Genomic DNA, 27,848 nt, shown 5'->3' with positions numbered 1-27,848 from the left:
GTCTCAGTTTGGAAAAGGGCCACAGAAATGTCTCACATTCTATCAGAGCATCATGTCTGAGAGGTGGTGTCTAACACCAAACTTGTTTGTGCTACTTTCTCACCTGCTCCAGGTATGTGTAACTCCAAATCTTCCCATCAGCAAAGACTCTGGAGACCATGCGACCCTGGCTGTCGTACTCGAGCCTCTCAGTGGTGGGGCCCCTCTGCAGGGCACTGATCTGCCCGCTGCTTGTGCGGCTCACATTTACTGGCAGCAGCAGCTTGCTGCTGGGCAGCCAGAGGACCGGATGGCCAGTGGTGTCATAGATAATTTTTAAGAGGAACTTCCTGTGGTCGTCATAAATCTTCTCGGTCCTCAGGCTGCGATCGTAATCCACAGAAAGAATGTTTCTTCCGTTGACCTGCAGGAGACATTTCCTCTGTTATGAAGGCAGCATGCTGAACGTGGGGGAGGGCTTTTTCAGCAGGGCAGTCTTAGCTTTGGTGTAACAGTTCATCTGAACATTTCTTCCAAATTATATGCATGGCGTATATTTTATGAGATGAATTTCCCCTTTGTGCTCATTAAACTGAGGGACACTCTGGCAATTGTTCAGGTGCACTACAATCAAAAGCTCCTAAATCAAGTTTGACAAAAAATGTTATGAGCAAAAGCAACCTTTCAAGTTAAGTTCATGAAGCTCCATAAATCATAAATCGTATCAGCCTGGAACGGAGGAGGAAGACGAGGTGAGTTCAGTTTCAATTCTGGAATAATTCAGGAATATTGACGACTTTTTAAAATGTCATAAATTTAAATTGACAGGCAGGAGTGAAGGAATATTTAAAACTTTTAATTATGGTGGAGAATAAAAAAAGGCTGCATCTGCATACAGCTAATGCACCCGTACAGGTGCATTACCATACTGGTGATGCGGGTTGTTTGGTATGTTTGGGATGACCCCATGGAGGGTCATGGGGACTGCATCTTAAAGAGACTGCAGGTCTTTTTTGCAGTTCACTTCAGGCTCGTGTGGCCACCTCAAGGTTCATCATGAAAATGGAGTGTACCATTATCATGCGTGTGTTAAGTGTATCTGGACATTTTTGTAAGGATATTGTAAGTTACACACACTTCTGACAAACGAGTGTTACTGTCGTATGGTGTCTTTATGCCACTCTCCAGTCATTAGTAAGGTGTGAGTACGGCTCTTCCTGAACACGCACAAATGCTGCACGCAGAGGGTGAGCGTGAGACCTTAGTGCTCATAGGATGCCTGTAGGATGTACATACAAACTTAGCTCTAGTTGTCTACGTTGCTCATTTCTATCAGCCAGACATCTTTTACCTGAACAGCGCTTATCAGCTTTCTGAGCAGTACACAGGATTTCAGGGAATTAAAAAAGTGAAAAATCTGTGACACATGCCTACGTCCCACCTACTTCACCCTTACTTACTTTTGTGTTAAGCGTTCGCTACAACTTGTAGCCCGCAGCATGCCAGTAGAAAAAAATGTGCTTGAACATTTATGCCCTACAGGCTCACCAAGAAGTCTACAACTTTGATATTTGTAGGGCAGTTTTGACTTAGTCAAAACATAACATGTGATTTTGTCACCCTTATTCTTTAGCGTTTACCGCCATACCACATATCAGTCAGGCTGGCTGTAAAAATTATTCTGTAAACAAATAGGCAGAAATAAACCAAGGTTCTACCGACTGAAGCATAATTTATCTGTTTTTTTTTTTTTTTTAGTTTTTCTACAGATGTTCTTTTGATGTGATCAGAGGTGAAAACAGTCCAGGTTCGTCAAACAGCAGATATTTTTGGTCTTCTTGGTTTTTGGTGATTCTCTGTTTTGTTTTCTTCAGACTGGAGGGTTTGGTGATTTGTCAAAGGTTTGTAAGATTGTGATCCAGTTTCAATATTATTTTTTTTACATTTTGTCCTTCAGCATTCCACTTAAATAATTTGATTGTGGAAAAAGTAACAGATGGATTATTTTTTTTTACCCCCGAGTGAATCTTAGGTTCATGGATGTTGTAATAAAGTCCATAGTTTTGATGCATCATTGAGCTCAGCAACATTTTTAAAGTCTAAGTGTGAACATTCATTCATGTATTCATATTTTCTTTTATTTAATTAAATTTCTGAGCATACAACTTATGATCATTGTGATTAGAAAAAAATTATTATTACGAATATGAGATTATTAACATGTCCGTTTCAGGTGTGCTACATGGCTACTGCATGTGTGCTTCATTTGCATGTGTGCTGTATGTATGGTGCATACGTGTTGCCCATGGCAGAAAGAGATTTAGAGGACATACCCTCAGTTTGCGTCCAAACACGCTAACTTTCCCTCTGGCTTGTTCCTTACGGAAGCGCCACTCCACCAGATTTTGCCCGCTCTCCCCTGGCAGGCTCATGTTGCGCCTGGCGACAGTGGGGTTGGCAGCGCCTGCCAGGATGTGGGGCTCCGTCTGGTAGTGGGTGTCCATCCCGTTGGCGTAGGTAATCCTCAGAGAATTATCAAAGCCCACTTGAAAGCTGCTTCTACACTGGTCTGTTGGAAGTAAATCCAAAATAAATGTACAGCTTTTCTGGTGCAATGCTCAAATTCCAGCTGGTGTGTGTTCAAATCTTGAGTTTTTCAAAGCAGACATTTTTTAAATTGGAAAAGCAGAATCCAAATTAGAATTGGAGCGTCTCGCTGTGGCGAGGGCAGAAAGGTCTTGGTAACAAGGTTGAGGTGCCTGCTGACTCTGACAGGCCAGGCCTGAGTCCCTGGGCGTCATCATTTACGCTGTGGTCTGTCAGCCCGCCTGATTCGTAATGATACACGACTTAGGCTTACTCAACATTGGCCCGCCGACCCCTGAAACAAAGACAAATAACAACCGCACCAGCTGTGAGGATGAGCAGCGATGCTTACCCTGAGCCATGCTGTAGAAGGCTCGGATACTGGAGGTGTTGGTTGTGATGCTCATTTCCTCCTCTGTCAGGGAGCTTTCAATCTCCACCGTCAAGGCGCTGTACATGTCTGCGTACAAGTTATTCACCATTCCAGTGGGAAACGTCACATTCATTAGCCGACCCTCGCTGTCATAGCTGTTTGACAAAAAGAACAACAAATGACAAAAACTGATATGTGAGAGGCTCTCAGTGCCACAATGCATCCAGTTATCAGCTCTTTTACACTGAAGCGAGACCACAGGCCTTCTTGTAATTAAAATGTCACACTTTCTTCACTGGACGTGTTCCATTTTTCAGCATAAGTGGAGGGATATCTGTCAAAAAGGCTGAGGCGAGAACCAAATACTTAATGTGGGTCCTGCTGCTCATCAGCTATTACATTACATGTAAAAGTGTCACAGATTTTCAGTAAACACAACTATTTGGATAATTATTATCATAGTTATCACAGTTGACAGCTAATGTACTAAATATTTGCTAGACAGCAAAATGTGTCATAGTTTACACGACAACAAAAAAAGAGAAAAGAGGAATGTAACCTTCTCAACAAGCAAGACTTGTTTTATAATTGACTTTCCATTAAATGTGCCGCCTGGAGCAGTTTGTCGGTAAGTACAATTCTTACGCTTCAATCAAGAAGAGCAGAAGCAGCACTGATGAGAACTTTGGTTGTCTAACTGTTTGCGCTGTGAGCTGTATCTTCATTTATTAAAGTATTGAAGGGCAAAGGTGAAGAGCTCTACCTCACGCATTTATTGGCAAATGATGCCAGGATAGGTTTACTTACTCGTAGAAAGTTGTCCAGCCAATCTCTGATGTCTTTGTAGCCAGCAGCCCACTGTTGCCATGGTACGTGAGAAGCACAAGCTCCTGACCCTGCGCTGTGAGGGTCTTCAGTCCACCGGTGGTGCCCATGGTCAGCCAGATCACCTGGTTGTCCGGCGTCACGATGCGCACAGGCATGCGGCTAGCATCTCTTCGGATCCTGAGTGTGTTCCCGTTGCTGTCAGTGACAGCTGTGATGTCATTCTCGGTGCTGTAGCTGAAAGTGTATTTCAGGTCGCCCGTCAGTAAACTGGCAGTGTGTTGGTGGGTGCCGTTAATGTCAAACATGTACAGCTCCTGTGCATCCGGGGAGGCCACCTCATATGCACTGGCTGTGGAAGTCAAAGTTGGCCCATTTCTGGAGATCGCCCGGATGCGAATGTTTCCCAAGTCTGCCACATAGAGCGTTCCATCTGGAGCCGCCACCAAAGAAGATGGAGCATTGAGCCTTGCATCTTTGGCATAGCCGTCCCCTGCTTGGTAACAGTCACAGTTGGCATCGTTCTTGCAGTCACAGTCAGAGGGGGCCCCGGCCAAATGTGTTATCTCCCCATCCATAGAAACCTTGCGGATGCGGCTCATCTTTCTTTCATCCGTCTCTGCTATGTAAATGCCTCCATGGTAAGATAAAGCGATGGCGACAGCAGATTCCAGCGGGGTTAGGTGTGCTCTTTGACCCCCGGCTGCTCCTCGGTCCAGCCCAGCCAGTGGACAGTGGACAGGTCTGCCAGCTGCAATGCTCACTTGGCCGTTTTCTGTGATGCGCAGGACGACATTGTTGTCCAGAACGTAGAGGGAGTTGTCCATGGGGCTGACTGCCAGATCTGTGGGCCACTCCAAAATCACCTGGACAACCAGAAATATACTCATTAAGGGCAGGAAATGCCAAGGACTGCACAAGGTTCCTTTTGTGAATTAGTTATTATTTTGTAATTATGTGTTGTGTCATTAAACTCTTTCACATTATTTCTTGGTAAAGTGTTTGGAAGGAATAAAGTGTTCTTCTGCCAAACGCTCATGGAAGAATCCCAGAACCATCAGTCTGTACGGACTAAATGACAAATGCTGCAGCGAGAATGAAGGCTGAGCCAGTGAGGGGTACAAACCCTGCACCCCCCACCACACGCACACATACACACACGAATGCATGCACACACACAGTTGCTGTTGAAGGTTGAATGTCTGAGGGAAAATTGAACAAGAGTTGTATCAAAAGCAGCTGCCGGTCACCCAACAGGAAAATCAATCATCTTTTTGAGTGGATTATGAAACATCTTTGGGAGGAAACTTGTGCAATGACTCCTGCTGTGTGGTTCTAACCGCATATCAAACCACTGGTGTCAGCTGACACCCGGACATGGAGGCCGCCCCTCCCACTGTCCCACTAAAGCATTACCTTCTGAAAAACTCCAACAGGTTTCAGTGTCTTCTAACATATTTTAGATTCTAGTGTGTTGAAGTTGCAATAAAGCAAGGAGTGTGGATCTGGTCCACTCTTAATGGGATTTTATTGCTCTCTCTGTCAAACGCCCTGAAGAAGCTTTTGTTATAAACCTACAGCAGTAAACGGAACTGAAGCCATAGTTTTTCTCTTGATTGTTGGCTCTGTCCTAACTTCTCCTTCTGCAAAGGAAAGCTCAAGACTGAGGGAGATGAAGTGGTGGAAACTAAAGTGCTCTCTTTGATGAAGAGTCATCCCTTCATCTACTCCTTTAGAAACCCAAGAACCCCTGTTTTTTTTAAAGGAAAGGATTTTTCTCTGATTTCTAAAATCTGAGAAGAGAGGAAGACATGAAAAATTAAGGTTGAGATTTATCAGAATGTACAACAACTTTATCTTATCTGTGTAAAAGCAGAAGGTCTAAAATCCTAAACTACACACTCTGTCTTTATTCAAAAATAGTTTTTAGTCTGCAGAAAAATGATAGGAGGGGAAATCTTCCCTCCAATAATAACTATTCTAACTAAAACAAAAAACTAAAACTAAAACCCTTGATCGATTTGTGATCTAAAAGGTGATCAGTGCATTTCTTAAACATTTCAAAGGTGATCAGTGGAAAACATTTGAAGAACGTAGGCCATCGCAAGCAACAGTCCTGTAGGAGCAGACATTAGGACTTCAGGTGTGGAGACATAAGACAGAGTACGAACATGCCAACATGAGCATGTAACAGCAAGTTCCTGTCGTTAAATAAAACTCGTATAATTAAACAACGCTCTAAAAACAGAACTTCCAGATAAATTCCATAAGACTTCCTGATAGAACTCTCATCGTTCAGGAGGAGCAGATAGCAGCTTGTTTGGACCGACACACTTTTTTGTGTAGGCGATTAAAAGGGTGAACTGATGACCAGCAGGCTGCATTCAGGGAGGGGCCACAGTCTGACTGACAGGAGGTAGACCACGCCCCACTCCCCAGCAGCGAACGCCCTCTGCTCTGAACGCTTTCTGACATCAGCTTTTAAACATAGTTTCCACAGGAACATTAGGAAACATTTGTCACCTTCCTGCTCCATTTGAGATGCTGGAGCTGGTGTTGAGCTAGCAGTGATGAGCAGCAAATGAAGTTTACGTCTCACTTGCTGGAGGTTATGGTAGAATTAATCACATCCTGTAAAATAACAAGCTGACTTCAGAGCCGGCTGCCTTCAGCATGTCAGGGAGCAGAGGTTCATTTGCAGAAGCACACTGTCTTCAGATGCAACAGCGGTGTCATTAAAACCGGACGATATTCAGCCCCTCAGATTGGTGGTTAATAATAGAGCAAACAGCCTTAAAGGGCGCCGCCAGCTGGAACAGCATCCCCAGAACCGGGTCTGTGCCACAGCACGCGCTCGGTGAGGAGCCCAGTGATTTGTCTGCATGTTCCCTCCTGCTCACAGCCCACACAAACTCTTTGTTTCTCCCCTGTTTACAGGGAAGAATCCCTTTGACGTTATCACTGAAGACGTGTTTCTGTCTTCTGAACACCCAGGTAACAAAGACAACTTTTACTTTTAGTCTGTGAAGCTTTGAGGTTATTCTTCCCTGACTGCTGGGGCTCTTTCAGTCTGCGATTGCAGTTCTTACATGAAACATTTGCGGATCTCCAGTCATCCATCACAGATGTCACAAAAATGTAAGATGTCTTATCTCTCCACATCCCCAGAAAAGTTCCCTCCTATCTCCTTTCCCTCTTTTCCAAGACGGTGTTGGGAGACGTCTCAGGTCAAAGCAGGAGTCAGAGACTCAGAGGGAAGGAGATCTCCGCATTAGTGGCAGTCCAATCGAAAAACGATGCTGCCGATGTGACATCTTTTCATATTACACTACACGTTTGAAGGTGGACTACAAACAGCACACTTACAGCTGCGTCATACAAAACATGGACAACTCACGATACGCGTTGCAGCACCCAAGAGAATAAGAAAAGTAAATCAGAAATGTTTACAACATTACAACATTTTACTAGCTAGTCTGCATGTCTAAAGGAGCTGCTGAAGGAGGCCTTATATCCTTTTTCATTTGCTGAATTCAAACGTCCTTTTGAAGGGGACAGCTGGTTCCTCTGGGTCATTTCACTCAGCAAGGACCCTTATCATGACAGGCTTTTTGGACAGACTCCTAGATTCTACAGTCCCTATAGAAAACTCAAAAAAGCAAGGAATGAAAGAAATGTAGAAGGAAGGGCACCTTTGTGTTAGTGCAAGTATCTATAATAGTACTGGGTAGTGCAGCACTCACTCTAAAATCACTGCATTTATTTTAATGGCACATTTACATCATGTGGGGCAAACCTAATTGAATCTAATCCTATTTAAAGTCAGTTTGAAATCAGCCACTTCTGCAAAGGCACGTCTTGCTGCAGAGCACAGCTTCCCACTTCCAAGTTGAGAAATTAATCTTCCCTTCATATCATCAGCTGGGACCAGAAAAAAAGTTCCCGCGTTTCAAGTCTGCCCCCCCCCCAACATTTTCTTCTTTCTGTGGGAGAAAATGATCTCCTCAGTTGGTTCTGCGTTAGCTGTCTAAGAGTTCAAGCTTCTTTCTGTGGGAAAATCTGCTTTCAAGAGTTTCAAAGAAGCATTCATGAAGACGTTTCTATCATCCCTCAGCTGTCATGAATGATGTGAGCCTGAACTGCGCTTGAGGAGTAAAGCTTTATATCACATGTGTCATTATCAAGCTCCCAGCAGAACATTTATGAAACGTACATAAAAACACAGGTTACATGGACACAGGGAGGAACCTTCCAGAGTGAACATGTGAGACTATGGAAGAAGTTCCACCAGGAGGATTTAGCTCGAAATCCTCTCTAAGAACGGCTGGTTCCGTCATTGCAGCATCTGGGGCTGTTAGAGTGAAGGAACACAGATAGACTTTTGGGTCGGGGGCATGAGGTGGCGCTCTGACGAGCTGACAGCTTGTGGGTCTGGGTCACCTGGTTGATGTCCATGCTGTTGTCACAGGTGAGCGGACGAGCTGAGGTCAGGTCGTTGGAGCCCAGGAAAGTGGAGATGATGCCGTTGCCGTCCACCTTTCTGATGGTGGTGCCATCCACGAAATAAAGCAACCCGTTCTTGTCCACAGCGATGCCTGTTGAAGACAGGTGAGGGGGAGAGGAGAAAAGAGGCAAAAAACAGGTGTTCGGGGTAAGACGAGAGCACGGCTGATAAGCTGCATCTCTGCTGGCACCACTCGGTGGACCGAACACGACGGCTACATGTGTCAAGCTCGCCTTCCCATTTTTCAGGTCACTGCAAAAAGCACATCTATCAATAATTCAAGGGCTGCTTTTCTGATATTAAATAATTTCTCAGGCAGGAGTGGGAAAGGCTGTATTCAGACAGTTGCACTTGCCTTGTCTGGTAGCCCCCCCCCCTCGTCTAAATGACCTGTGGAGGTGGGGCGGTGTCAGTGAGTTCTGCCTCTGAAAAATTCTGCATAAATTCTGAAAATCACTAAATATATTGGTCTAATTTTTGCTTGTTTTAACCTTTGCAGCCCATATGAGACACGGTAGTCAACAGGTAACTTTTAAATGAGATACAATGACTTTATTCACGAGAAAATGTTCATCAAACAGAAGGTGTCCACACTTTTCCACTTGAGAAGTTTTCCACAGAAAAGGCACTCTCCACAGAGAAACATTATCTGGTCAATTATTGTGTTTATGTCATTTATATTTATTCCTTTGACCGGAAATCAACTTGCTAAAATACATTTTTATTGTATAAAAGGGTGACATGAAGGGGGGGGGTTGGGCTCATCATGCCAGCTCCAATATCCCTCTTTGTGTCTCCAGGCTGCTTAATAGAGATCAGCACCTTTGGGAATGCAGCCGCGGAACAGGCGTTTTTTTTTTTTACAGAGGGAGGGGGCTTCGGTTCAGAGACGGCGTGCTGCAGATCTCAGGAAACTCTGCAGTTTGAAGGGAATTCAAATATTCTGAATGTGCTATAACTTTACTCCTGCCCTCAGAGATTTCCTTTCTTCAATGAAGCCTTTAAAAGCTTCTATGGAAGGTTAGTGGTTTGGTTTGACCTGTGGTGAGGTCTGCACAAGATTGCTTTCTGCTAAAACATTGACGAGCCTGGGGAGCTGGAGATGAATCCTGAGGAGGCGGTGATCTGTCAGCCCGAGATTCTCAGACCGATGAAATGTGTCACATTTGAGCAGAGTTCAGCAAATGTCCGAGAAGAGGGAGAAGGAGCCATCTGCTGTTCCTTCAGCAGCCTCCCCCTCCATCATGACATCCTTCCTCAGTTTGCTTTGGCTGTGGCCACAGAAGCTGAGCGGATGCAGCAGGTGGCGCTCGGAGCAGAATTCATCCTCGCTTTGATTTCAGAGGCATTGGTGAAAAAGTCCCTTGAATTAGTGTTTTAAAGGACTGCTGTAAGGAGCCACTGGCATGAAGAATTAGACTTTCAACAGTTCAGTATTTTTGGGAGTATAAGTCAGGGTTTTTGCATCATGAACTAATATGGATATTATTAATATGGATATGAACTAATACTCAGGAGCAACTTGTATGGGATTTAAAAAATAAATGAATAGTAAGAGGCGCTAGAGGGCACTGTAGGTATCTTCTACTGATGGCAACACAAAAGAAAAAGAAGACGAAGAAGCGCCACTCAGTCTCAGTTCAAAGGAGACAGAAGATGAAGAATTCACTGAGTTTTTGTGATTTAAAGTGATTGAAAGAGTTGAGTTGACTTGTTAGCATGTTCTGGATGTTATGGTTATTTTTATACCATGGACGGGGTGAAAACTCAATTCTGGACAGAAACAAGCGGTAAGAGTTGAATTTCCTCTCTGAACTGATCCCTTTATTTAACTCATCATGACGACCAGCATGGATGTCACTTTCCCTGGCAGCTGCAGTCGAGGTCGGAGCGTAACAAATAGTCTGCTTTTTGTGTAAAAAAGCAACCCAAACCAAAAAAACAACAAGAATAAAGCTCTAAAAACGGTTGGAATATTTATTTCTTTTGTAAATGAACATGGTATGTAAGGGTTAATGGCCTTGGAACTGTGCATTATCAGAATGCTTAATTCAGACGTGCGTTAATGTCTGATGATGCACACTCTGTCTGCCATTAACCCTTACCTTCTCTGTTCTTATCATTTGACTTTAAAGATGAAATGTTTGTTCTTGGTGACTGTCATTCTTGGATTGTTTTTGGAGTTTTTAAAAATAAATTTCTCTCCAAAAAAAACTCAGTAAATCTTTTCAGAGGGGAAAAAGATGTAATTTCCCAGAATTCTCCTGAAAATGTGACTGTCCTCACTACCATCTGCTGCCTAAAGCACACATGAGCTTAAACTATCAGCAGCTGCTGCTGCATGAACCTCAGCCATACAGCACATCTTCATCAGGAGGAGGTGCTACCTTTGGGTCCGGTCAGGGAGGCCTCCGGAGCTTTGCCTCCATCCCCGCAGTGGTTCTCATCAAAGGGCAGACAGTGTTCTCCGGTTCCGGCCACCACCTCCGCGTTCGCCTGCAGCTCCTTGGTGCCGCTCAGAGTCCTTGGCCGGTAGATCCGCCGGGAGTTTGTGTCGGAGACGTAGAGCTGCCCGCTGACCGGATCAACCGTCAGGTAGTACCGGTGCGCCGGATTGTTGCTGCATTAATGACAGTTTGTCTGGTAAACAACGTGTTCTGTTTTCTTTCTGATAAAAATGTTTTCTGGGCTGTCCCCTCCGTACAACTGACACTTCAGATGGAAAATAGCAAACAAATGTGATAATAAACATTTGAAACAGATTAAAGATGTTAGATTATTAGAAAAATTAAAGATGTTGTTTTAGTGTTTTAAATAAAAGACAGGCAAGTGAGGGCAGATTTATGAAAAAAATAATAATCATAATTTTTCTTTCACTATTGCTGCAGCTTAAATAAAGAAAAATACATTTAGATAAAAGGAATATAGAAAAAAAAGGCAACAATAACAAAAATGACAAACAGGAACAATGTGAAACATAAAACAAAAAATAAAAAAAATCAGACATTCCTCTCATACTCATGCGATATAAAGAGACATTATGAACCTTTGGGGTTTTTTTTTTTACAGAGGGAGGGGCATGGAGTTAGGGCGCCCCCCAGCAGAGTAGCAGGTACTGCTGCTTCCCTCACTGATGTTTTGTGCTGGTTCCAAAGAGCAGCATCTGAGTTCAGAAGCTCTGCAGCACGGAGAGCACGAAAGGCCGTCTGCCCGGTGAGCCAGGCCTGCTTTGAGGACCAGAGCTGGATGAAGCAGAGGCAGCGGAGCTGCTCCTGCTCTCAGATGGATGTGTGGGCAACAAAAGCCAAACACAAACATCTGCCAGCAGCTCAACGCAATGCCAACAATCAATACCACAAGGATCAGCATCTCCTGCCCTCTGTGCTGTTACGGGGATAAAAATATCACCCCTGACCCTTATAACAGATCAGATCTATTTTTAGTTTTCTGGAAATCTGTGGGAGATTTTACATCATCCTGCCTCAGAAAACATCAACACAAATAAGACAGGAGCAGACTGTTTCTGAGGCAAACCAGGAGCTTTATGGGCACAGCATGAAACCTCCTAATTTATAAAGAAGCAAATGCATGAAAACCCATCAAACCATCCTCAGCTGCAGTGATGACAGTCGACCGTCTGCAGTCAGAAGGACTTTTTCCATGTTTCCTCCTAAGGCCCTTTCAAATCTGATTCAACTTAAACAGATGTATAAAACAAAACAAGTCAGATTGTACAAACGTGACTGTTGAATGGAATGTTTGGAATGTAAGTGCTAAAGGAAGGGAACGTGTTTACTAAAATATGTGTTTACCTGAACTGTATATGGTGAAATCTGACCACAGGTGATGGTGGGAGAAATGTAGAAACTATGAGATGTTTAAAAGAGGGCCGAGAATTGTATTCTCCACTTCTGCTCCTTTCCAATCATGAACATGTTCAATAATGTACAAACATCATGTGAACATATTTGGCATTCAACTATTTTAGTGAAAGGAACAAAAATAAATGAATAAATGAAGGAAAAAATCTCTTTTGTCAGAACCTCTCGCAGGTCGGGTCCAGACTTTCACCTCATTATTTATCTGAAAACAGATTTATAAAAACTTGGATCTGTTTGTTTAGACCAAGTCTTTGATTCTAATTCTGTGATCCTCTCCATCAGATGCAAACCAACACTGCAGCATTTCTTCCTGCTGTGCTGCTGTCTCAATTTTTTTTGTCATTTTTTTACTTAGAAAGCTTTGTGATTAAAAACAAACAAACCAGTATTATGGGATGGTAAAACTGCTGCAGCCTGCATTACAGGGAGAACATTCCAACAGCTGCTCTGTGTTTTTGGGATATCATTAGAGTGTTATCTTCACAAAAGCACTAATTAGTGGAAAGTTTATTGCTGGTGCTAAACTGCTCCCTACAATGTAAACCTTATTAGAAACTTCTGTTTGTCGTGTGCTTGTAGAATTGCCACAGAGGGACATTTTTAGGGAGATTCTGCGCCGGGAAAAATACCGGAGCCTCCAAGGACAAAAATGTAGAAAAGAAATGTTGAAAAGATGGAAGTCAAACTGGATTTAACAGGATTGAACCGCAGCGGGTTTCCACTAATGACAGCTCGTGTGCCAGACTATTTCATTAGTTTTCAGTCTCCTGTGGGGAGAATCCTGTGCAAATGACAGAAATGACGGGTTTATGTTAGCAAAGTGACAATTAATGCCATCTTTTTAGGCTCTGCTTTTTTTTAAATGTCGAAGAAAAGACTGGTGAACAGATCTAGTGAGGATGACACACGTATAGATAGAAAAAGATCAGGGAATGCAAACATTCATATTATTAAGACATCATTTAATGTCTAATAGTGTGTGTTTCAACAAACAGAAAAAGTAAAAATAGCTGAATTGCAGACCGATTGGTGGCTGCCTGGTAATGGAGTTTAAGTGAAGAGACGGAAACAAGAAAAGACTAAAAAGTGACGGTTTTACAGTGAAAATGTAAAAAAAAACCTATAGGAGACGTTAAGGTCAAAAGTAACAAAAGTTACAAAAGTTAACAAAAGTAACACTCTTTCAGTTTCCTTCAATAGGCATTGATAATTGTGTTTTTTTTGTTTGGCTCTATGTTTATCCAAAATATATACTTTTGCAAATTCTGCGCAAAGACCATAAACCAACTCAGATAAAAAATACCCACAAAGCTCATCCAAAGTAGAGCTTGATGAAAAGGCCTCAGGCAGAAGATGCTTTGTTTTTGTCTTGAATATAAATGTTTAGAATTGGCAAATATTTGTGAAAGCTGCTGAAACTGCAGTAGATCTGGTGAAGGAGTGTTTTTCCATGGCATCCTCAGCAGCTCTGTCGCTGCTCTGTCGATGACTTCTCTTCCCTTTTCAGACAGACTCTTTAGATTTTGCCCTTCAAAACTCTTCTGTACCTCAGACCTTACCTTACCACCAATTCTTTGTTCTGAATCCTTACACACTTTGGTAGTTGTGCAAACGCTGACAATCACTGACCTTTTCCCCACTCTGATTCTTCTGTACACAGCTTTTAGCATATCACATTTTCAGTCGCTTTCAGCGTTTTCATCCATTTCAAAATGCTCCGTACCTTCAGAGGATTTCTGTTCGCTTTTTGCTTTTGCTCCCTTCAGTGGCTTTTGAAACATGATGCTGTCTTTTGCTCATAAACATTAAATGGCAGAAGCGTCAAACCCTTCAAAACTGTCTGTACTCTGGTGAACAACCTAAGCAAACATCAGCAGATATTTGGCAGCATCGTCACTTTTATTTTGATTTTTTTTACTGATTGGTTTTTATACAACTAATAATTTTTGAATGAAGGGCCCTTTCCTATTTTTGTCTATTTCTACTGTTTATGGAGCTTTTTCAGGATTCCCACACTCTTTTTGAACTATCCGTTCACTTTTTTTTGGGACTTTTTCAAGTGTTCTTTGACCATTGTTGTGACGTTGCTCCATATAAAAGAAAACTGTGTATTTGCAAAGTTGTGTTTACTCGACATTTGTAGAATTTTGCTAACGTTTTGCGCATGTTTGTAATGGAAACACAGCTATTGTCATTGTCAGACTTCTGCAGAGCCTGATGATGAGCTGAATCAGGTGTGCATCAGCAGGGCAACATGGAAAACATGCAGAACAGTGTTCCCCGAGGGCCAGGATGGGAAACTGCTCTAATTTCCTCATTTTTAACACAGACTGCTCACAAGGAGCACAAACTTATCACACGGACAGCACTAGCAGGTTCCTTGTGCAGGATTTGGGGGGTTGAAAAATAAACAATCTGTTTGACGGGCCTGCACCTCACCTACTTCCCCCTTACTTAGAGCGTTACAGAAAATAATGTGCATGAATATTTTCTCTGTAGGGGCTCACCAAGCGGTCTATGATCTAGATATTTGGAGCGGGTCACCTGTGGGCCCCCATACAGGTTTGTCCGTTCGGGCCGTAGGGCGACTTAGGCTTTATTTCCAACATTTATTTGAAGAGGTTTGCAGACCAGAAGCTCTGCACACACACACACACACACACACACACACACACACGCACACACACACACACACACACACACATAGTTTGTTCTACTTATATAGAAAAAGTGTGTGTTGAACGTGCGTGCCTCAGACCCGGCGTGCACGTTTCCTGGCATGGCTACATCTGCCTGGCTCAAAGTCGACGTGCACATTCCTCTCAGCCGTTCTCGCAGACAGTTTGACACGCAGAACAGAGTTCGCTTTGAAAAATGTATGAGATGCAAACATTTTTGCCTCACAATCTCCCTCTATAATGACCAGTTTATGTGCAGAAAAAGTTTTTGTGTGCATCATTAATGCATGGCGTCCTCAGACAGTCACCACGTCCCTGCAGCACCCCGCACGCCTCTGAGCACGCTCAGTGACTTCCTGCTGTTGCACATATTGAGTTTAGCACAGTTTCATTTTTTTCCTCTTTGACTTTTACAAATTAAAAAACGGCTTTTGATCTTTTTGTAGATTCGGTTCTGTTCTGTCGTTTCTTTGCAGAATTAAAGTTGTGACGCTGTTTTCCAAAGTTCTAGATCTGTGGAAGTCTCTGAGAAGCAGCAGACTGCTGGAGGAGACTTTAGCTGTTGTCATGTTTGTTGTTTCATGCAGCAAAGACTTTGAAACTGAGCAGGTCTAAAGCCGCAGCACGAAACATATAAACTCCTACAAAAGTTGCCTCATCCCTGAGTTTAACTAAGCCTGTCAGCATCTGAGGCTGTGATGCTAACCATCCAGTCTAGGCGATATCTGTCTTTATGATCATGAACATAGAGCACCTTCACCAGGGCTGCGCTTTCAGGAGGGTCTTTGGAGTTGATCAAATGAAAAGCTACTCAAAAATGAACAGATAATGAATTTTGCCCTGATGGCACACTTACCTGTGTCTAAAATCTTTATTTCTACCACAGCAGGCAAAGGAAGCAGGAAGAAAGAGGAGAAAAGGAAGACACAGAAGATGAAACATGTCAGGACAAAACATTTCTCATTTCTCACATTCAGGGCCCCATTTGATCTGTATGGACAAATAAAGTCATTTCTGGATCTGCTGTTGTGATAAAGACCTCTGACATTGGAGGTGAAATCTGTGGAGTGACTAAAGAGTGACAGACTCTGTTTGCTCTCAGACTGTGCTGAGGAAACGTAGTCTGGAAAAATGTGAGAGCGCAGGAGCAGCACTGACACCGCCCACCAGGAAACATGTCCTCCTGAGCTCATCCATCCTGTTCTAATGCAGCCCTCCAACTTCACTCTGAAGTCTCGATCAGGCTGTTTCCCTTGAGGACCACAGAGTACTGAGACTGCAAAGTTTGAGGACATGAAGCCAGAAATCCCTTTTCAGCAGCAGGTCATACAAACCCCTGCATTATAATTTTGAAGAAAAACAAAAACTGATGTTAAGCTGTGACAGAGGAGTCTGGACCAGATTTTTGCTGAACATTCAGACTTCTAATCTGGATATTATCTCACAAAACAACTCCAAACACTGCAGCGACCTCCGTCGCTGTTTCAATGTTCATGGAAGATGAGGGTCTAACGCACATTTAATCAACATCTGCCACACTGAAGTCAGCCAGCAGGCAGCAGATTCAGAGTCACCACAGACTGAAGCCAACATGGTACGAAGGCGCAAATCATCCCAATTACACGCCAGAGGCAGGATGTCTTTCACCACTCTGGAGATGGATCGGGGAAAGATTTCAAATTTATATGAGGAGGCGAGACGAGTGTCAGCCTGCTCTTCCATTTCCCGTCTCCATCTCAGCAAAAATAAAGAAGCGGGATTCTTTTTCTGCTCAGAATGTACTTCCAGTTCAGGTCAGAGTCCACACAGCTAAAAACAGCAAAACTGTCACATTAAAGGTGCCAACAGTTTCAATGCCCACGGCTCCAACTTTGGCAGCCAAAGCCTGAATTGGCTCCAGGCTAACTTTATTTGGTGGCGTGCTGTTATGGAGGACTCCAGACAGAAAACAGTCATGTTGTTTGGGTCTTCCATCATTAAAGCACTAAGGCCTCACTGAGGGATCTCCCGACTTGGCTGTCCATTGCACACTTAAATGCCTGGATCACAGACATCTGTGCTTTGGGGCTAATCACCAGAACAGGTAAACCATCAGCACCATAAAGCTGCCCTCCTATAGAGGCAGGATGAGAGTACCATGTCTTTCTTCCTTTTTTTTCTGGTTGGAGAAAACAGTACAAATGTAAGATGTGATTTTTTGTTTTATACTCAATATCAAGTTGTTCAAAACTTTGTCTTACCTGAAAACAAAATGTTCTTACCGGAGCTCCATGATGCTGGTCACGTTTCCAGAGGGGTAGATGCGGCGGATGAAGTTGAAGTCGCCGACATAGAGGCTTCCATCAATGCCCCAGGCCAGAGCCACGGGGGCCAGGAGCTTGTTCCCCTGAGCCTGTCCGTTACAGCTGGGGCAAGAGATGCTCCTGCGCCGTCCGTTCCCCATCACGGTGGAAATCACGGCGGGCTGCAGGGAGATGAACTGGTTCTCCCCACTGCCTTTGTAGAGGATGCCTGAGAGAGCAAACATCCACACATGACTGCTGTTCACAGGCAGCCACCAAACCGTGAGGTGAGCCTGGAGTCTGTCGGTGCAGACAGAGCTCTGCCCCCACATCATTTTTCCAAATGTAAAGCTGGGAGTACATTGTTCTCGAGCATCAGATAAACGAAGCAGACATGAGCTGGGATCGGGGGTGTCTGTGTTATCCTCACTAACACAGATGTAGGTACGATGTTTAAACAGAGAGGACCCGGCAGCTGGAGCCCAAGCGGAGCCGTGGCTCGACATCCTGAAGCCTCCACCAAGCTGAAGGATTCTTTTTGTCACACTGCTAACCTGACAGTGAGCACGTCTCCCTGAGACATGAGAGGTGGTTGACATAAACGCAGACGTGTGGAAGCCTCCTAAATAAAGGTCCATGCAGTTAAGAAGATCCAGGGAATGTTGTGAGTCACAACAGATTAATATTTGAACAGGGAGCAGATATAACTGGCTTTCTTAAGGGGCATGGATATAGTGGGACTCTCTTCAAAGGGTGCAAAAGCACATCAAAGGAAAGAAGTGCATTCTGGGAGCACTCAATTATTCACACGCAGCAACTTGTGTGAATTACCCTGCCTCTGTCCTAATTAGTGGGTGTATGACACCACTGACTGGCCACATAATGCCGCTGCAGTGCTGGCTAAACCAAGCATGCGGCTGTCCCCGAACCTGATTAGTTCCTTTCATTGATTTAACTGATCCAAGGGCGAATTCAAATGAAGCTGCAGGCTGTGGAGCTCCTTGTCAGGACAGTCGGACCAATCTCTGTTTAGTATCGGACAGCATGGCACAGCAGCCTCTAACAAAGACAAATTGGCCAGCGGCGACGCTATGTGTGCGACGCCTGGAAATGTGTGACCTTGGGACTCTAATTGAGCTGCCATCTGAGCGAGCGGCTCGCCGAAGAAACAAACAGCCAGATTGAAATGTTCAGCCAGGTGACAAGGGGACGCCGCTGCCACAAAGAGGATCCCTGAGAAGATGAGGGATTCAAAGCGATGAGAAGCAGGAAGAAGAGCGTTTGTCAATCTGACATGCAGATGTTCAAAAAACCCAACCGTTCCTTTCCATGGCTGCATCCATCACAGTTCATGGAGATCAGTGATGTGCATCTCTGTCTTTGTCATGTCTGTGTGACACACTTGAACATAGTGCACGTTCACATGCACAGTTCATGTAGAGTGCTGCTGCTCACCTCCAAACAGAAGCAGGTTTTGTTTTCTCTCTTTGGGTTTGAACTTGCTTATCTGGGCTTCTCTGTTGTTTGATGTATGTTACCCTCCTGTTTATCCGATTCGATTTTCTGTTTTTCTTTCTTTTCAGTTTAATCAGTGACTGATTAATCAGTTTAATCAGTGACAGGATTGCGGATTTCAGCACTCTCCAAACTCACTGTTTGATTAAAATCCAACTTTGATCATCTTTTGATCTATTTTCAAAGCCTTCCCAGTGGGTTTTTTGATATGATTATGCAAAACTTTTAGGCAAAATCAAAAAAACCTGTGTCGTTTTTTTAAGAATGTAGTAGAACGGCAGGAGTTTATCAGAAATTCCTCTCTGAGTTGTCGGCTGGATCATTGGTGCGGAGTAAGCCCGCCCCTGCTTCCCGACATCCATCTATTTACACTCTCTACAGCAGGGGTGTCAAATGCAAATTCACAGTGGGCCAAAATTAATCAGTGAAGTAAAGTTTCGGGCCAAACTCAATATTTATTGAAAAATTAACTGATGTGTAATGTTTAACCTTTTCACATGGAAACAAACTTTAAAAAGAGAGAATCTGGAACAACCAAAGCTTTATATTACAAACACTTGAGAACTTAAATTTGAATTAAAAGACACATCAGTGGTTTTCTTTTTTTTTATATTTAAGTATTTCTCTGTTTCTCCTCCGTATCCTTTCAAGTTCCTTTTTAAAGTAAATCTTTTTCAAAGCCAACAACAAAAGAACCAAAAATTATGTCATTCCAAAATAATCTAACATTTCAACTATTAACAGACAAGGCCTTGCAGTAGAAAAAGTGCACAAGAAACAGAAATATTCAAGCTCAGTTTGCTACACTCTGATTTACCCTGCACATTGGTCTAAGCCAGAAACCGGGCATCTTTTCTTAAATGCAAGTTCATCAATGTCTGGGGTCAGCTGATCTGAGGAAAACCTCGTATTTTAGCAGAAATGTCTTGAAAGTTCCTGTTGTCCATCTTTCGTTTGGCCATTTTTGTGGAAGGTCAAATGAATGTGTCCAGTGTGACTGGAGCATGGCTGTCAGTGACTGTCAACAGAAAAAAGGAGTGCTCGCCACTTTTGACTGCCTGCCAATGTACTAGCAAAGCATTGTGGGATTTGTAGTATTAGTGGTACAGTATATACCACGGGCCAGCTCTAATGCACATTTGATAGGATCTCGCGGGCCAATTATAATTACACCGCGGGCCTGAGTTTGACACATGTGCTCTGCTGCACCCCTACTGCCCCTCCCCGCCTCAGCCCAACATTACTGGTGCAACAACAATGGCTAGCAATGTTGGAGCTATCCAGCCATACAGTTTAGATCCAGATTCCAGCTCAGATGAAGAACACAAAGTCGTTCATGGATCTGTTTGTCTGACAGTGGATGCATCAGAATGGAGCAGAGCAGGATTGTAGCACCTACATCACAGCTACAAGCTTTTTACACCTGCATTTTTTCATCTGCTCCTGATTCACCATCATTTGAATAAGGAAATACTAAGAAATGTTATTTTACTCTTAATTTTCTTTATATATGTCCTTCATCAGGAGAAAATGGCACAAGGACGAAGAGGTAAAAACAGCAGTTTGGTTGTAGTGGGTCTTCAAATGTGCTTTTAGACACAGACTCAGGTCTTTCTGTGATGATGGAATGAAATCATTATCAGTCAGGAGTCATTCCTGCCATCAGTCTGTCTTGTTCCCTTTGACTTCCTCACACTCTTGTGTCCTCTGCCGGTTTGGAGTGATTGAGCGGATTAAGGCCCCCCCTCAAGGACACTTGGGCTAGAGACATTAGCGCCGATGATTGTTTGAGGGATAGCACAGCTGGAGAGCCGCTCTGATGGGAAATCTGGCTTCATCCAGTGCTTCAGGCTGTTTGGATGTGTTTGCAGTGTGTGTGTGTGTGTGTGTGTGTGTGTGTGGGGGGGGGGGGTGTCACAGTATCACCACAACAGTTTTGACTAACTCCACAAATACGCATTAGTAAAGACATGTTATTAAAACAGTCACGACTCCATGAAGCTGCTCTGCTGCCCATCAGGCTCGAGCGCGGTGCAGTCTGCACAGGCTGCCCGGGATACAACCCACAACCCGCGGCTCACCTGAATGTCATGCAGCATTCAGCCCGGAGGGCATCAGACTACACAGGGCGCTTTATCAAACAGAAACACGAGGACAGATCCTCCACAAGGAGGAAGTCTGAAGGCCACTACCCGGACAGAGAACAACATGGAAATCAAACACAGATGAAGTATCACAGGACTTTCTGAGTGAGGGACAAAATGTCATCTTCACAAATCCTGCCAGCTGCTTGCTCATAGAGATGATAATACCACAGTCCGCTGCCAAAGCTGAGCGGATTTCCTCCTCGGAGACATTGCAAAAGGCAATAATTTGTTTGATAAAAGGCTAAATTGAGTCGTGTAGTGAGGAATGAGAAAAGAAATTTTTCATGTCGACATCGCAGCTTCTCAGACGATTAATAGTGCAAACGCAAGGCCGGGCTTCTGTATGTGATACTAAATTGGAGCCCTTGAGCAATGTCACCTTGGTGACACATGGCGAGCGCCACGATTGGTGGGGGACAAATGGGAGTCTGTCTTAATTGCACCCTTTCTGTCTTTGTTCCCTCTTTTCTTGGAGACCACCCGGGGTCCTGCTGATCCTGATTAAGGCTAAAAGCAGACAGGAGACCCTGGTGGCTTAAAATGCAGCGAGTGCATGAGTCGCACTTGGAGATAGGGGCTCACTGAACACTGTCTATTAAGTATCAGCTGTGTTACCCTAGATAGACACGAGCTGCAGACTGAGGGGAAGGCATATCCACTTGTAACGAAGAAACGGGGGGCAGGAGGACACGACTGCGGCACAGACATCGCCAATTTACCTTATCTGGTCTGACAGGCTCAGGAGACGAGGCAGAGGGGGGGTGAGGGCCCCTGCTCAGGTCTACAAACGACCTGAGAAAAGCTCCTCAGATGTTCAGAGTGGAGCGAAAAGCAAGCCGGACTCACAACAAGGAGCGATAGCAAATGTTTGGAGATAAACTGCTGTGCAGCTGCTGAGGACCCCCTCCAGCTAACATGTCGGCTGAGCACATTAGTCAAGCTTTTACAACTTTAAAGAATCAATACTGGAGCAGCTGTGAAGGCAAACGGCGACACTCGGATTCATATCGAGCTGCAAGCGGTGACCAAAACCAACAGAAATCTCAAGTCAAAAAGTGACTGAATGTCAGTCAGACGGGAAAAATGCAAGTGAGCCACAGATAAGTATTAATGTGCAAAAACAGAGATGCCAACCGATGGACGTCTGCAACACGTTCAAAGTCCTATTTAGCATCAGAAAGAGGCTTTATTGGCTGATATCACAATTCAACCTCTCCACTGAGGGGCTTACGGGGCGCGGCATCAAGCTTCTGTCAGTTAATGAGACTGAAAAACACTGACTGCCTTCCTTCCTTTTAGATTCAGCAAAACTTTGCAGTGTTTTTCTCAATAGGGGAAGATTTAGTTGTGTAGGAACAAAGAGCACGAGAAAAAAGCACCTTGGGGAGGCAACAGCATTTACAAAAAGCTCCACACCATCTGCTTCCTGTTTTATTTCTGTCATCACGGCTTCCACGATCAACAACAATCCCTAGAAATGACGTTTAATGCACACTGACATTTGGTTTTTCCATGACTTCAGGCACACCACGGCTCAGTCGAGTAAAGGATGCAGCAGACATTAACATATCACACGTGTTGCACCTATGTGTCGATACTCCAGCTGTGATGGTGCTTTGGAGAGGGCTGCGCCTCTCTTTGAGACGGGCGGGGATCAAACACCTGCAGCAGCAAAGCTGCAGGCACACTCCACTGTTGTTTTGCTCACTTCAGAAAGTTGAGCTTCTGATTGGCGTGGCACATTAGAACAAGCTGTGGCGTCTGTTCTCTGTGATGCTGCATGAGAATTCAAACCAGGAGACGAATCAAAGCCTCTAACACCTCTCCACAAGCATAACTAATAAAAGACAAGCCGGTTTGGTTTTTGCCCAGGATGAAGAGCGGAGCCTCAGCAGTGGCGGCTGCGCATGCATGCAGGATTTTATTAAAGGACTTTATTTGAGAACTCGGTCCGATCACACAGAGGAGCAGAAAGGATCTGCTAACACAAAAATCTTCAGCTTTAGGAAACAAAAGTATATTTAGTTCCAGACATTTGTGTGAGGAGGACCCCCCGGGAGCCCCCACTGCTGTCTGTTAAACCACTGCAAGCATGAAAAACACGCGCAAACTTGGTTAGCAAGAGGAAACTTTGTTAACACTGCAGTTAAGCGAGTTTATCTGCAGGGCAGCACACAAGGCGGTTTAAAGTAGCAAAGCATCAGATTCAGTCCTGACTCCCACATCCACCATGAGCAGACACACAGAGGGGTGGCAGCCGCTGAAGGCTACGGCGAGGAGGAGATTCGGTCAGGAAACCTCCTCCTCACAGGTGAAGACCTCACCGAGTGGAGGTGTGCGGCTGCAAAGCGCAGCCGAAACGCAAACTTCACGCCCTCCATGATTGATGGTGTTTTGTTGAGGCTATTAATACTAATACCTGCGCCCTCCCACCTGCTGAGCAGCATGGGGCTTTGTTCAGAGCACCACAAAAACGAGCAAATTGATAAGTAAAAATAATAAATGTGCTCTGCATCGCTCAGTGTGTACATTTAATTTACATCAAAAAACACTTTCCTAAGATTGATGAAAGTTCATTCTGGGTATTTTTCAGAACATTTCCTTCCAAAAGGAATTTATTATTTTTTTACCGACTGCTGCTTCAGACAGATAAGAAGTTAACATTTATTTTCCGCCGAGGTGCAAAACAACCTTTAAACTGCGACATTTATCTGGAAAATCCTCTGTCGGAACATTTGTTTTCTGCTGCTGCTGTTTCTGTGTTTCAGACTCTGTACTGCTCAATCACAGCAACAACCCCCACTCCCCTTTCTCTGAAAGGCGTCCGTTGACCCCCGTGAGATGTAGAAGTCCAGCAGGAAGCAGGTTAAGCCCTCAGGTGTGTCTGCAGGCTCTCTGAAGGTCATTCATCTGGGCTTCAGTGACGGACGGACAAGCAGGGGACACGCCTCAGCCCCCGAGCACACTGACATTTAGGAGGAGGAGAGTTCTCCTCACCTGCTGTTGTTAGCCACCTATTCCTCCGCCTATTGTTCAGTCCGATCACAGTCAACAGTGTGCAAAAATGGCTGATATGTTACAGTTTTTCTCAAACACTAAACTCTATTGTCCTGAACCCACGGATTGAATCAATCCTTCCTAAAAACCATCAGCACTTCTCACCTGCTTAGACACAACACATTTTCATTGTGATGCACCTGTCCTGCATAAAGATGAGCACAGGTGACAAAAGTCAAACACAAAGAAAGCACAGCTGTCACCACCTATAAAAAACAACTCAAAACTGATCACACTAGTGACCAATGATGTGAGCGAGCGTATACAGTAAGTCAGATCAGAGAGCACTGCTTTGTGAGGTCCTACAAAGGATAGAAATCTGAGAGGAAGAGTTCATGTGACAGGTGGTCAGCACCTCCATGTATAATTTGTACTGTATTCATACAAGTGTAAATGAACAAGATTTCTGTTTTTTTTTGTACGAGTTTTCTGCAACACGTATTTTAGCCCACAGTCAACAATACCCTTATATTTCTCCAGCGTCATGTCCTGAGCATTGTGTTTTCTAGTTTTCAACGTAGCGTTTAGTTCAACGTTGCTTTTAATTTTGACTGACTCGGGGCTTGATTTCACAACAAAGTTCAGCTTTGGGCACAGATTGAACTGTCTGGAGGGGAAAGTTTGGTTTTGCGCGAAGAGTTTGAAGTTTTGTAACTGTAGCTTGAAAATCGGGTTTTGTGTTCACAGTTTAGAGAAAAGGAGAGTAGTTTTCAAGAAAAGTGTCTTAACAATCTAGAAAAAAAGTAATGCTTGAAGGTGAAAAGACTGACTTTAGAAAACAAATAAATAAAAAGTTTAGTTCAAACCATTCCTCTGATTCTGTTCTTGTTCTTTATCGAAATGAAACTTCACATGTGGAGGATCCTTCACTCTAGCTCAGCTCTTTTTATCTGTTTTTGATTCCATGTTTGAGATCCTCAGTAATTTTATTCTCTCCTTTTTTACACACATATATTCAGTAAAAAAGGAAAACCATGTTAAATATTTCAAAAATATTTTTAAAGGCAAGTAATTGTTCTACTTTGGAAGCAGAAATCTTGACCCTGCTGCATGAAAACAAGCCAGCAGTCATCCCTAATTTGGATTTTGTCCTTCACTGCTTCAATGCTCCATCCTTACAAATACATAATCTCATGCAGAGATCTGTAAAAACAAGATTAAAGGCAAAAGAACAAAATTAAAAAATAAAAGCCTCACAGGAAACGCTGATGGTCATCTAAGTTCAAAAGTAAGTACATTTATGAAACACAGGAGGTTCAACACATAGAACAAAAATATTAAAGAAGTAAAATGTTACACTACTGTTACAGTAAAAAACAATCCAGAGTTTAAAATGGAACATAGAAAACTATTGTCTTTTTGCTCCACGTCAAAGTCCAAAGCTTAGAGGTGAATTTCCAACTCCTGCTGCTCTGCAGAAGCTATGTTCCAGAAAACAATGCAGGTCTTGGGATTTCGGTTAAACGTGGCAGAATCATTCTGAAAAGACCAGTGGGAACCCTTTGAAAAACAAAACAAAAGATGATGTGGAACTCTAGATGAACCTGCAGATTGTCAGACCTCAAGAACAAACGGAAGCCTCAACGTGCGTCTTCGTTCTAACTCCTGGAAGAATGAAAGGAGAAGAACTTGAGGATCTGCAGGTTCTTGATGATTTGAGAAGATCTGCTAGATTATAACCAAAGATGATTGAAAAAATGGTAAATAGATAATAACTGGATCTATGCATTTCTGTAGGAATATGAATACAGCTGCAGATGTAGCATTATTTTGAAGATTCTCCTGAACTTCCTCCTCTCTCCTCCTCTTTTATAACTGCTTTGCCATGAAATGTTTACCATCTATTCAGACTAACATCAGAATACATGTCGGTCTGTTTCGTTGGTTGGGGAACTAAATGATCAGAAATCAACACAGTTCATTTAAAGTGCCCCAAAATAAACTCGCTGGGGTTTTTAAGGATCAATGTCTCCACTTCAGTTCTTCTGGTTCATGTTTAGCTGTTCCAACTGTTCTCATCTGGTTTTAATCCTCTCAGCTGCTCTTCTTGTGTTAAATGGCTTTGGCTGTAGGTTTTTCTGTTCTTTAACACCATAACTGACAGGAGAACAGAGGAGACCAGTTAACTTCACACACTCTGCTGTCAGACAAAAACCAACCACACAGCCTGACTTCCCTCCCGATTGTTGAAGGAAGTCCAGCACCGGCTTTAAGAGCCACTTTATTACCTGTAGTCGCCCATAAGCTAAAGATTATTTCAACATAGATCTGAACGGATGTTTCTGTTCAACACACCAAACTTCAGACCCACATTCACCTCTGGCTCTGCGTTTTGTGACGCCAAACCCGACGATTTAGGACCAAGCATCACAAATGTTTTCTTGTTTCCAGATGAGGTATGAAAGAGGGCCGTTTGTCTCACACATAGCTTTAATGGTCCATGCTTCCTGACGGTGGGGGCTCTAGTAACACAAACCGGGAGCTCTAACAAGCACAACTCTTTGTTCTGGTCTCATGGAAAAAGAGACATGTGAGAAATGACATTATAAACTCCAGCAGGTAAAGAGGAAAAAAGGTCACATCTTTTCTGTTTGAGGACACAAATAATCCATCAGATTATTGACCACAGTCAAATAAAAGATATTTTCTGAGATATTTTATGTGTTTTTAAGCTTCGACACCCCTGCAACACTTCCCATCCTGATGATTCACTCAGTAACCCTTAGAATTGGCCCCTATAACCCCCCCCCCCATACACACACACAGATCACAGAGCTGTGTGTGTGTATGGGGCGACTCTTACCGTTCTGGACGTCCAGTATGTGGTGTTTGTCCAGCGTCCAGCCCCCCATGTTGGAGGCATCCAGCTCGTATCCCTGCAGCACAGCTGTCCTCTTCTCCCACAGCACCACATCCAGGCAGGACTCATACTCGTATCCCACTGACACTGATGGGGGGGGGACAGCATGCATCAGGTTTTTTTACCCACACATAAATGAAGCATTCAGGCGGGATGTTTTTTGTTTCCGCCGATGCCGCCGGCTCGTTGAAGATCCTCCCCAGCTGGGATGAATTTGGAGGAGCAGCAGGGTTTCTGTCTCACCTGTGCTGCTTTTCCTTCATGCTTTTCTCTTTTAACATGTGAAGATGCATAAGACGTCTATCTTAAACATCAGAGGACTCGGAACAGGAATGTTCTTACAGCACATGTATGTTCTTAATGTGAAGGCCACAGCATACTCTAAACCAGTATCCTTACTGAACATAATGACATAATTACTGTTCAGGCTTCAGATGACGCTTAAAGTGCAATTAAAAACAAATCTGTAAAGAATAGATACAATTTAACATGTTCCATGTTGGAGGGTTGCTTATTTTTATTGCATCAAAGGGAATCATTTCTATTTGTGCTGAAATATCAAACATACAAAAAGAAAATGTCAGCAGAAAACAACAGCTGCAAAGCTGCAGCTCTAGGGCATTTCACACCACCGCTATACATCTTTATTACTCATGCCAGTCCCCTGTGAAATGATCTCAACTTTAGGAATAAGTCAGATTAGCTTGGGTTCAAAGCCTGGCGGTGTCTGACAGTTGACCTGTGCTAGCACATGATGATCACAGCAGGACTCACCCACAGCCTCTGCCAGGCCAAAGACCTTCTGATTGTAGGCGTCTGTCTTATCCCAGATGAAGGTGTAGGAGAGGTCGGGGAAGGCTGGAAACGACTTCTGAAACTGACGGCCCATGACGGCCACCATCAGATGGACCTTCATCAGGCCAAACGGGAGCCGGTCCTGGGTCAGAAGCACCTTCAGGATGGGCTTGTAGCCAGCCGCCCTGGAGCTCAGGTAGACCAGGTTCAGGTCACTGCCTGGTATGGCCACTTGCTCATGAAGCACCTATGATTTTAATTAGCAGTCAGACCTGTGCCAAAGCTCAGCGTGGAGTGCAGGCTGTGGAGAAACGCAGCTAAAAACAGCAACGGGAGTTCCCGCATAACCTGGAAAAGGAGGTTGCT

The 27,848-nt window shown here is 43.8% G+C and overlaps 1 protein-coding gene across 9 annotated transcripts in view; it reads right to left on the bottom strand.

The window, feature by feature from the left end:
- si:dkey-237h12.3 (teneurin-3) overlaps positions 1 to 27,848 on the bottom strand; it is a 173,305-nt gene that overhangs the window by 5,922 nt on the left and 139,535 nt on the right. For 7 of the 9 annotated variants that reach the window (XM_023959511.2, XM_078953486.1, XM_078953485.1 and 4 more), the window contains 10 exons: positions 27,462 to 27,729; positions 26,631 to 26,774; positions 17,088 to 17,337; positions 15,683 to 15,703; positions 10,655 to 10,887; positions 8,204 to 8,358; positions 3,746 to 4,629; positions 2,918 to 3,093; positions 2,313 to 2,548; positions 104 to 403 (listed from right to left, as the gene is read on the bottom strand). In XM_023959511.2, coding sequence (XP_023815279.1) covers positions 104 to 403; positions 2,313 to 2,548; positions 2,918 to 3,093; positions 3,746 to 4,629; positions 8,204 to 8,358; positions 10,655 to 10,887; positions 15,683 to 15,703; positions 17,088 to 17,337; positions 26,631 to 26,774; positions 27,462 to 27,729 — 2,667 coding nt within the window. The remainder of the gene's footprint in view (positions 1 to 103; positions 404 to 2,312; positions 2,549 to 2,917; positions 3,094 to 3,745; positions 4,630 to 8,203; positions 8,359 to 10,654; positions 10,888 to 15,682; positions 15,704 to 17,087; positions 17,338 to 26,630; positions 26,775 to 27,461; positions 27,730 to 27,848) is intronic. The other 2 variants (XM_023959512.2, XM_011473139.4) reach the window with 1 other exon arrangement.

This window comes from Oryzias latipes, chromosome 10 (genome assembly GCF_053564925.1).
Source record: "Oryzias latipes strain Hd-rR chromosome 10, Olatipes_Hd-rR_3.1".
In the NCBI taxonomy this organism is placed as follows: domain Eukaryota; kingdom Metazoa; phylum Chordata; class Actinopteri; order Beloniformes; family Adrianichthyidae; genus Oryzias; species Oryzias latipes.
This window is presented reverse-complemented; position numbering and strand designations above follow the sequence as displayed.